The sequence below is a fragment of the Enhydra lutris genome, unplaced genomic scaffold (genome assembly GCF_002288905.1).
Source record: "Enhydra lutris kenyoni isolate GAN:26980312 unplaced genomic scaffold, ASM228890v2 scaffoldscaffold24, whole genome shotgun sequence".
Classification (NCBI taxonomy): domain Eukaryota; kingdom Metazoa; phylum Chordata; class Mammalia; order Carnivora; family Mustelidae; genus Enhydra; species Enhydra lutris.
Window position 1 is genome coordinate 1,376,619 of NW_019154108.1, and position 11,204 is coordinate 1,387,822.

Genomic DNA, 11,204 nt, shown 5'->3' on the forward strand with positions numbered 1-11,204 from the left:
GCTTGTCCGGCGGCGGCTTGTCCGGCGGCGGCTTGTCCGGCGGCCGCTTGTCCGACGGCCGCTTGTCCGGCGGCGGCTTGTCCGGCGGCCGCTTGTCCGACGGCCGCTTGTCCGACGGCCGCTCGTCGTCCTCCGCGCTCTGCTGCGCGGGGAGTGACGCGAGGAGGGAACGTGCGCTGCTGCCCCCGCTGCTTCCGCGGAGCCGCGTCCGGGTCCTCCGGCGGGGGTAGAGCCGCCATCCTCCTCCCCGAGCCCCCCCCCCCCCCCCCCCCCGCGACACAGCCGTCGCGTCTTCCGTGGTGACGGGGCGGACCGCACGGTCCCCCGAGCTCGGCATCTCCCCGGAACCGGCTCTTGGGTTCACCATCTGCGGGCGCCCCGCTCGGCTCCCAGCGCTTGTGACCCGGAGACCCGGCGCTGCGGCCAGAAGTTCCAGCTGAGCCGGCGCAGGCCTGACCCCGTCCCGGAACCCGAGGCCGAGCCGGGCGTGCGGGCGGACGGGGACCCCACGGGCAGGCGACAGCCGCCCTCGCCAGGAAGGCCCTGCTGGCCGCGGGATTAGGGTCCGACGGAGGAGGATGGCGGGACCGCCGGTCACTCGGAGGACGATGGTCCGGTCTCCGCTGAGTCCCTCGCTGGTGACGGTGTTTCCTCCTCGGACCGTCCCCCGCCTGCCCCCCAGGAGTGGTCCTGCGGGTTCCCGTCCCTTCCCGCATCCGCCGAGTGACGCGCTCAGCCCCTCGCGCTTCCCGGTCCTTCTCCCGTGGCTCCGCCGGCTGACGTCCCGCCTCCGAGTCCTCACCCCGGACCCCCCTCGGCCCCGCCCGGTGTCGCCGGATCACTTCCTTCCCGGCTGTGGCGTCCCGCACCCCCGGCGGCTGGTCTCCCTCCCCCCCCCGAGGACAGATGCCGGCGGTGAGCATCGTCTCCCGTCTTCGAGGATCCACCTGCGGCCGCTGGAACCGTCTAGGGGCCCCGCACGGCCACCTCGCGTGCTGCAGCGCGGGCGCTTCTCGGGGCGGACTGCGGTTCCCCGACGGGACTCGCACGCGCAGGGGCCGTGTCCGCGGGCGGCGGTGCCCGTCGTGCCCTTCCCGGTGCACTTGAGCCGGCGCCGCAGGGGCCCCCGAGGCCCCAAGAAAGCGGCACCTTCCGGAGCGCGGCCGCTGTCCTGGGGCCGTCGCCAGCCCGACCTGCCCGCGCGTCGGACCCGTTCCCGGAGCTGCGGTGCTGCCCGCGCGGCCGCAGCTCTGCCGAGACTCGGGCCCAGAAGAAAAGCTGCTCGAGCCCCGCGTGAGGGCGGAGGATGCGGTTCGCGGAAGCAAGTCCGGGTTTTGTGGGACGGAAACGTCCACGACTCGTCCTTCCGACGGTCGCACCGCAGCCCGCGAGAAGGGCCGCGCCGGCGCTCACGTTCCCGCTCTCGGGTCCGTGCTCCCCGGGGTGCCGGGCCAGGTCCCAGCGCGGACGGGTAGGGGGTCGTTGGTTCTCGCACCCTCGAGTGTGTGGTTACTGGGGTTGCGTTTCCGCGAGCAGCGGGGCCTGTGGATGCTACACACGCGCTTCGTGCGCGGGACGGGGACCGTGGCGGACGGACTGACCGTGCGCTCTTCTTTGCAGCCTCCCAAGAACGAGTCCCTGGAGGCCTACCCGGCGCTCAAGTACAGCCCCTACGTCCTGCCGGTCCAGTGCACGGGCAAGGTGAGGGGCCGCGGCCCGGGCCGGGGGGGCGCGTGTGCGCGACGCTGCCGTTAGAGGGAAAACTTGACCGGGGCCAGCAGGCACGTGGCTCCGCGGCCAGAACGTCTCGGGACGAAGACGTGAGCAGCGAAACCACACGTCCTTCCTCCACCGAGCACGAAACCGCCTTAGCAGGAGTATCGGTTTCCGGAACTGAGGTGAACGCCAGCCACACATGCTTCTGTAGCCGCCTGGCGTGTTCAGGATTTAAGGCCGCCCCCCCCCCCCTTTTTGACAAGTTCACGTTGAAAAATGTGTTTTTGGCTTTTCTTTTAATTTTTTTTAATTTAAAGTTTTTTGTTGTTGTTGTTATTTATTTGAAAGAGTCCACGAGAGGTGTCGTGGCAAGCGGGGGGGGGGGGGGGAGGGACAAGCAGGCTTCCCGCCGAGCAGGGAGCCCCATGTGGGGCTCGATCCCAGGACTCTGGGATCATGACGGGAGCTGAAGGCAGAGCCTTAATGACTGAGCCACCCAGGTGCCCCAGTTTTTGGCTTTTCTTTCAAAAATAAGAAATAATGAAAGATAAGGTAGTACGTGTTCCCTTTAGACCTAAAAATAGGATCCTAACGGATTGTTTAGGAGAGGGCCGACTAAAGGGAATCCCTACACGGTGTGTTTTACGCACATGCCAAGCAGTGAAATGGACGCAAGGAAAGGAGAGGCAAGTAGTTAGACATCCGGGGGGAATGTCGCCCGAGGCCCACCCAGGGGCCCAGCACCAGTGGGTTTGACTTTCAGTGGCAGGTGCCTTTCTGGATGTGCTGGCTTTGGGGAAATGCTTGGTTGACCTTTGCTGTCCTTCACCTGTGTCACGTGAAGAGTTTCCTCTGATGACCACTTCCCACGGCGGCCAGGGAGGGACCAGCATGCGTCCTCCCGTGGCCGGCGTGCAGCTGCCTCCGGAGGCGCTCCAAGCGGCCGTGTGGGGGGTGGACGGTCTCCTGCAGCAGCGGCGGTGCGCAGGCGGTCTGGTGGGATCGAGAGCCTCGGTGGTCCCTCGGGAAGTGACCCAGGCTGCCAGCCGCTAAAATCTCCTCTCTCTCTGGTTTTCAGCGAGACGAAGACAAGGATAAAGTTGGGAACGTGGAGTATTTTGGCCTGGGCGGCTACCCCGGCTTTCCTCTGCAGTATTACCCCTACTACGGCAAGCTGCTCCAGCCCAAGTACCTGCAGCCGCTGCTGGCCGTGCAGTTCACCAACCTCACCATGGACACTGAAATCCGCATCGAGTGTAAGGCGTACGGTGAGAACATTGGGTACAGTGAGAAAGACCGTTTTCAGGGACGCTTTGATGTAAAAATTGAAGTTAAGAGCTGATCACAAGCACAGATCTTTCCCACTAGCCATTTAAAAAGTTAAAAAAAAGATACAAAAAAACAAAAACCTACTAGTCTTGAACAAACTGTCATACGTATGGGACCTACACTTAATCTATATGCTTTACACTAGCTTTCTGCATTTAATAGGTTAGAATGTAAATTTAAAGTGTAGCAATAGCAACAAAATATTTATTCTACTGTAAATGACAAAAGAAAAAAATAAAAATTGAGCCTTGGGACGTGCCCATTTTTACTGTAAATTATGATTCCATAACTGACTCGTAGTAAGCAGTGTTTCCGGCCCCTGAGTATTGCTGCCTTGTGGATCTGATGTGATGTACAGTTCTGTAGGTGCACACTCTGGTCATTTCTCAAGCCATGTTTATCGCATCTGTTTTCTACTGTATGTGAGCAAGGTTTGCTGTCCAAGGTGTAAATATTCAATGGGAATAAAACTGGCATGGTACTTTTTTTTTTCTTTTTGGTTTGGCTCTTTCAAAAACTAATGGCCCATCCATGAGCATTTTTAACACACTCCATAGTCTTTTCCCGTGGTGTTGGGTCTTTACTTTTTGTTTTGTTTTGTTTTTTTCCTGGGGCTGGGGCTGGGGGTGGGGGTGGGCTGTCATGGGGGAACTGCCCTTTAAATTTTAAGTGACACGACAGAAAAACACAGAAAGGTGATGGGTTGCGTTGTGCTTTGTATCGAATGCCGTCTTGACCTCTCTTCCCTTGTCCTCCAGTACGATCAGCTGTGTATGAGATCTGGATCGCCTGTCACTGGGGCTGGTGACGGGCCTAATTCTTTTGCTTTACATTTTCTTTTATTTTCCTTTTTTCCTTTCTCTGGAGGCATCACATGCTGGTGCTGTGTCTTTATGAATGTTTTAACCATTTTCATGGTGGAAGAATTTTATATTTATGCAGTTGTACAATTTTATTTTTTTCTGCAAGAAAAAGTGTAATGTATGAAATAAACCAAAGTCACTTGTTTGAAAATAAATCTTTATTTTGGACTTTATAAAAAGCAACGCAGTACCCCCTAGACTGGTGTTAAATGTTGTCTGCAAAATCCATGTTCCAACATGTACAATAATTGCCAGGAGTACAGTGCTCTTCTAGATCTTGTATGCGGTCAGGTTCAACAATGGACAATAAAAGAATGAACACATTCCGCACGTGCGTGACTCACTCTTGTCCTATGGCTCCGGCTGTGACTTCTTTGCTTTTCTCTACTCCGAGTTGTCCAGGATCTTGAAGAAGTACTGGACCTGCATCACAGACACATGAAGGAGTTCGTTAGTTCACTGGAAATTCGGCCTTTTGCACTGGAGAGGCCCGGAGCTGAGTTCAGAGCACACCCCTTCCGCAAAGAGACAACTAGGTTCATCCGAGGCAGGGACTCCATGAGGTTTTGGTTCAAAGGTGAAGTTTAAAAGGATTCTGTGGTGCGGACTGTGCTTACTTCAGCAGACGCGCAGCTTTGGCCCCTGCTAGTGCTTCACCGGGGCGTCTGCGATTCAGTTAACACACCAGGTTAGGTTTGAGGGATGGTCCGTTAAGGTTGTACCTTGCCTGTGGTTCGCGGTTCCTACCGAAACCTCAGCCTTCGCGTGGAGGCGGACCGTGAGCTTTCTGAGCACCGGCGCGAGTGCGTGCGGGCCGGGATCCCCGAGCCCACGTGGGAAAGGGCCACGCTAGACTGCGGCATCCCGGTGCTGGAAGCCGAGGCCTGTCGCGAAGGCTGCGCAGCCGGAGCCCGAGCAGAGCCTCCCGGCCCTCGGCGCCCCCGACAGATCCCTCTGGGGTGAGGCCTCCCCCTCGCCCAGCCGCGGAGCCACAGCCGCCGAGGCCCGCGTCCCGTGTGGGGCGGCAGAGCGGACCCAGGGCAGCGGCTCTTCCCGCTCCCGCCCCGCGAGCCCGCCGAGCTGCTCGTCTGGTTTATTCTGGAAACGCATCCCCGGAGACGGGGCGGTCTCCAGACCAGCAAACCGTGCGACGGCAGGTCAGCACCGGAGGAGCTGGGATTCCCTTTAACGAGGGCAGAGCCAGCACGCGGGGCTGTGGAAGCGGCGCACAGGTGGCCGCGGCGGTCCGGGGAGCCCGCGTTCGCGGGGAGACCCCGCGGCCGCCCCAGCAAAGCCGGCGCCGCACCCACGCGCCTAGAAACAGGAGGTGTCGCTCCTGCAAGAGAAGACGTTTCTCTTGCTCCAACAACTCATTTTCTAGGGTGTCTACCCGGCTGAAAGCTGGCGACTTTATAGGACAAGGAGAGAGATGTCTTTAGGTCTGGGGACACATGCTGGGGCTGGGGAGGTATTTTGCTGTTTTTAGGCTAAGGTCACGACCTTACACTCAATCCGGTGCCCTCACGTGTCCTGTCTGAGCCCGCGTGCGTGGGCGTGCACGCAGTCACCTCAAGATTCCGCCCAAATCTTGCCTCCCCGAGCCAGTCCCCACCCGCCCGCGAACCGTACGGTGACATCCCCGCCGGGTGACTGGGCTGGGGGTTGTATTCCCTGACTCGGTAGGTGTTGCTGACTGCCTGCTGGGGACAGACCCGTGGGTGACAAGAATGCTCAGACCTGTCCTCCCTCCGCAGCGCGCCTTCTTGAACAAAATACACTGCGTGTTCAGGCCACGACCTCTGTGCACTCGTGGGTTCTGTCTCTTCTCAGCTCACCAGTTTAGTCCATCCCTTATTAGATGACACACTTTTGGGGTACAGGGACGGTGCCTTCCACGCCCTCACATCCTACAGAGAAGTTTTCACACAAGTTCCAGTACTCAATTCCTCACACTGAATATAAAGGAATGAGTTTCTCAAAGGCAGTGTCTTTCAAAGGTAGGCCCAGTCCCACTTAGAACCAAAGGCATTAGAATGATTACTGAGCCGAGGAAAAAGGATCTTCTTCTTTCTTTTTCAATCCATCACATTCCAGGAAGGCAAGTTTCGGCGCAGTGCTAGCCTGTCTTCACCCAGGGTAATCTGCCTTTCAAGGACAGGGATATAGGCCTTGGGCCCAGAACCTGTGGCAAGCATTACTACCTAGCTAGATTTAATAACCTTTGTCTTTACTGTATTTATTTTATTACCCTCAATTTAGGACAAGTAATACTAGTTTTGCAATTATGGGAGTAAAACAAATTTACTCAAGTATAACTGAATGGGTTTTAAGCAAAATAGTACTCAGGTGGTACTTGGATACGGTAAAACTCACGGAAGGGAAACACGGCCAGCAAGAATCTAGGAATATTTTGCCAAAAGTATAGCATTAACAGAAGCCAAGTTTTCCCAGTTCTGTACCTGTTTGGGCAAAATCTAATCTGAACTCTATTTTAGAACAATAGCATATGCCCTGGCGGCTCCCTTATTCCCAGAGGGAGCAGCTCCAGCTCCAAATTAAAAACATCATCAGTAATCAGGGACAAAAATCCAGTTATTGGAATCTTTCAAAGGCCAATGACCGCTCCGCTCCTGGCTCCCTAAAGGGTTCATGCCACTTCCCTGTCACTGTGCGTCTGGCCCTCGGAGGACCCGCTAACTCTGAACTTCAGGGCTGAGGACCTCAGGACTACGGGGGGAGGGGGAGGGGGGAGGGGGACGGGGGGGGGACCATCCAAGGACATTTAAGAGCAATTGTGACGAGTGAAGTGCTCTGCGTTTCAGAGTCAACAGGGACGACGCGCGGCTCCCTCATCTCCTCCGTGCGGAAGCTCGCAGTAACAGGCGCTGTCGCCGGTCCCCAAGGGCCAGCGGACAGGAAGGAGGGAGCTGCCGGTGCCCGCGCCCACCTGTGTGGCAGGAGGGGTCAGACCACGGCGGCTGTCCAGCTCCGTCTGGAGTGTGCTGATCTCCCAGACACGGCCGGCCTCGGTCCCCTCTGAGATGTGCTAAGTGTTGTGGGGCGGCACTGGCTCGCCTGATGCGGTGCATCCCACGCTGCGGTAAACCTGCGACACGGCAACCGCGGCTGACTCCACAGAGCCTTCGGGACCCGGGTCTTTGCACGTCGGGCCCCGGCCGCAGGGTGACGAGGGCCACCTTCCCAAGCAGAGGCCTCGTTGCTCCTGCTGGGACAGGGCCACTGCGGGCTGAGTGGGTCCTGCGTACTCGCCGGCCCAGGCCTGACACAGTCACCCGCTGGTCCTTCGCCCCACGTGCTCCAGGAATCAAATACTTGATCCCTGCGAAAGGTGGCCCTTCCGCACCCTACACTTCTAGGGACTTGCAGCCATTAAACTGGGAGGCCCTGGAGCTGCGTGGGGCCGTCCCCGGGAACGGGAGGAGGAGCCGGGCCTTGGGTAAGGGGCAGCGGTTCCACAATGGCCAGGGTGGCAGGGTCGGGTGACTCTGCCTGGAGTAAGGGCACTGATAAGGCTGACGGGCACGCCAGGTTCTACCACAGGGAACGCGACCTGAGAAGCCCGTGCCTGCAGGAGGCTTCGCCTAGAGCCGCCCCTTCTCTCCTGTCATTCGCGGTTTGCCTGGAGCCGCTTCTGCGCCCAGCGCGGACCGAGCCGTGCGGACCCCAGGGAGGGGCCGGGCAGGACGCGGTCCCTGCTCTGCAACGTTGTCTTCCCATTCCCGAGTGTCTTAAGTGGCCGGCCCCGTTCTCTTCTCGGTACTCGATTTCCTTCCCCTCCACCTGCGACCGTCCCTGTCACTAACCCACCAAGCGCACCCGTCCAGGAGGGACGCGTGAGCCCCGGTCCTCGGAAATCTCGAATCCCCGGAAGAGGGAAACCCGCGCACCCCCGTCTAGCCGCTCCCGTGTGCTAAGGTGCAAGTGGAAACAGTACACTGCCGCAGGACACAAGCCACTGACACCCAAAACGGGTTAACGATGAGGACGAGCCGCGGTTCACGCCGATGAAGGGACAGCGACTCCAGCCGCCTGCAGGACCGCGGCGCTGACGCGACCTGCGACGTCAGCCTGAGGCTCGGCTCCCCCCCTCCCCCTCCGAGTTAGGAACAGACGCGCACACGCGCTCAGTCCTCCACAGCGCGGTCTGATGCGTGCACAAGCCTCGCCTCTCGCCACAGCGCCGTGAAGCGCCCCCCACCTGCACACAGACCAGGATCCTGAGGCCAGGGGCCGCCACTCCCGCGGGCAGGGAGCCGGAGCACGCGCTGAGTCCGCAGGACCAGAATCTGAGTCTTTACCTACAACGGGAAGCCTCTTGGCTCTCCATCTCCTCTGGAGGGGACTCTGCATTTGCCCATGACCGTGCATCTCCATGACGGAAAACTCTCTAGCAATGGAATTCAAATAAATATAAATCTTCTAAAATTGCTTCCAAGGGACCATTTTTGCCCTGAATAGTGCGTAGCAAAAGTGGGTCTCGAGGCTAGTGATTCTAGTCCTGTCCTGCACGCCTCCACGTAACTTCTAGAACACGGAGCTGGTCTGAAATCCCTTTGGGCAATTACTACCTACGGCTTTCTATCGGAGTCTGCTACAGAGGCCCAGGCTCTTCACGGACAACTGAGTCAGGTGCTTTGGGGGAAGTGCAGCCACGTGTTCTCCAGTGGTTCTTAAGGTTGGCTGGCGTCCAAAATACCTGTGGAGTTATTTTTTTTCCTTTTATGTAGGAGTGCAGGTATGTTTGAATGTTTACAGAATTCATCTCCCTCACTGCCATGGAGTTCAGGCACCAAATCAGAACATTTGCACTGTGGCTACCATACAAGGCAGGTTTTCAGATAAAATCCAGTCAATCTGAATTTGACTGACATACATACTGATTTTCAAATATACCAGCCAGATCAGTAGAAAACTCTCTACTCACTTCAGCCCCTTCTCTCCAGAGATGGGTTTGCAGGTGTGCGACCTGGGCCACTGCACAGGGCCACGTGCTGGAAGGGCCATGCCTGGTTTCATGTTCTTTCCACTGTCTCCCTCTTGAGAGTCTTAATAGATTTTTGTTGTTGTTAACTTTTTTTGTTTTTTGGGTTTTTTTAGATTTTATTTATTAGAGAGAGAGTGAGAGAGAGAAAGCACGAGTGAGGTGAGGGGCAGAGGGAGAAGCAGCCTCCCCGCTGAGCAGGGAGCCCAACACAAGCTCAATCCCAGGACTCTGGGATCATGACCTGAGCCGAAGGCAGACATTTAATAGGCTGAACCACCCAGGTGCTCCTCTTAATAGTTTCTGAACAAGGGGCCCTACACTCCATTCTGAACCCGTTCTGTTTCTAGCCACGGGCTGCTACGCTAGGGCCACTCCTGCATGGTTTTCCTACCGGCTGAGTGGAAACTGGCAGAAAGGGCTGCTTTGAAAACAAGCAATGGACAGACCTCTGGTGAGAGCGGGCGGGTCGGGGAGGTGCAAGGGAGGCCACGGAAGATGGGATCTGGAAGGCTTGCCTGGAGAGGAAGAGAGGCCAGGACTGCGAGCTGAAGTCCTGGGGCAAGGGTGAGGAGGAGCAGAGGCCACGCACAGGAGACTCAACCCTGCCTGAACTGTGGCTGGGCTCCCTTTCCCTCTTTAGTCTTTCTCTCCAAGCCACCACCTATTTTCTGCTCCCCAAACAGAGCCCTGGGAAGTGGGCCCCTGCGGGGAAGGAGGCGGTAGCTGAAGGCTGGGTTCAGAGGGAAGATCCAGCCTTCCGAGAAGAGCGGCTACTGCTGCCTCCTAGGGCAGCCACAGAGCGCAGGAAGGCCTTGGGCTCGGATGTAGCCCACGGCTCCATTCGCAAGCCTCAAGCCGTGACACGAACTAAGTCATCAGAGTCTCTCCTTCACGCAGCTTTACCTTCTTTCTCCACAGGTGCAGAGGCCATGTTTTAAATGTTTTAAGACAAAATGAAAATTTCCCACTAAGACAGCTGCATATTTCAGGAATTCTGTAAACCTAGTGTGCTCAGAGCTCTCTTTTAAAGCCCACGTGATTTTCTTACTGCCTGTTGGCCACTAAGAAGAACAAGTCTTTCTTTAAAGCGGAATGTAATTCTTCCTTAACCCGTCCTAGAGTAGCACTGACCTTTCTCTTTACTGAAAATATATACCTTTATTTTTCTTTTCTAATATAACTGAAGACACAAGAGTCCTTTCTAGAAGTTCATTCTAAAATTGGGCTTCATGACTCATTATCTGGCCTCTTCTGCCTTGAAGGTGGTTTTGGTTGTAGCTAGTCACTCCTCAACCCCTCAAAAACTCTAAAAATATGAACAGACGTTTGTCACTTCTTTTCCGTTTTCCTCCCTACTTCCAATGATTAAAAAAGTACACTCTGAGAGCTACCATAAAGGAGTATGAGCTATGGATAGCTGTTCAATATTTACATTGTAAATTTCCCTTTTTCTTCCAAAAAACGGAGTCCTTGTGACATGTGCTTTAACAGTTTATCATGTGTAATCCTTACAACTGACTTTACACACTAGAAATTAGTCTCCTTTTCCGGTTGGATGAGCCGGAGTGTCAGCATTTAGAGCTAACTCTTTGCGTAAGGGCACATAGCTCTGTCTAATGCCCAGGGCTCTGCCTGGGCTGGGTAAGGCTCCCACGAGGGGTGGAGCCTGCTTGTTAGAGTCTGAACCCTGGCCTTGCCATTTCTAGGCTGGATGACCTTGAGGAAGTCACATCACAACTGTTTCTCAGATTTCATATCTATAATCTAATAATACTTATTACACAGGCTTGTTGTGAAAATACAAATCAAAATCACAGTGAGATCCCACCTCACACCAGTCAGAATGGCTAAAATTAACAAGTCAGGAAACGACAGATGTTGGCGAGAATGCTGAGAAAGGGGACCCTCCTACCCTGTTGGTAGGAATGCAAACTGGTGCAGTCACTCTGGAAAACAGCATGGAGGTTCCTCAAAAAGTTGAAAATAGAGCTACCCTACCACCCAGCAATCACAGGACTGGGTGTTTACCATAAAGATACAAACGTAGTGATCTGAAGGGGCACGTGCACCCGAAAGTTTATAGCAGCAATGTCCACAACAGCCAAACTATGGAAAGAACCTAGATGCCCATCAACAGACGAATGGATAAAGAAGATGTGGTATATATATACAATGGAATACTATGCAGCCATCAAAAGAAATGAAATCTTGCCATTTGCGACAATGTGGATGGAACTAGAGGGTATTATGCTGAGCGAAATAAGTCAATCAGAGAGATCATATGATAATTG

The 11,204-nt window shown here is 55.8% G+C and overlaps 2 protein-coding genes across 2 annotated transcripts in view; one reads left to right on the top strand and one right to left on the bottom strand.

Annotated features, from left to right (window-relative positions):
* The window catches only part of LOC111150877 (ATPase Na+/K+ transporting subunit beta 1), a 23,186-nt gene extending 18,955 nt beyond the window's left edge, over window positions 1–4,231 (top strand). Inside the window, exons 5-6 of the mRNA XM_022508545.1 lie at window positions 1,621–1,701; window positions 2,795–4,231. Of these exons, the coding sequence (XP_022364253.1) occupies window positions 1,621–1,701; window positions 2,795–3,058 (345 nt within the window). The 3' untranslated portion in view covers window positions 3,059–4,231. The remainder of the gene's footprint in view (window positions 1–1,620; window positions 1,702–2,794) is intronic.
* LOC111150876 (NME/NM23 family member 7) overlaps window positions 4,213–11,204 on the bottom strand; it is a 272,144-nt gene continuing 265,152 nt past the window's right edge. Inside the window, exon 12 of the mRNA XM_022508544.1 lies at window positions 4,213–4,331. Coding sequence (XP_022364252.1) covers window positions 4,293–4,331 — 39 coding nt within the window. The 3' untranslated portion in view covers window positions 4,213–4,292. The remainder of the gene's footprint in view (window positions 4,332–11,204) is intronic.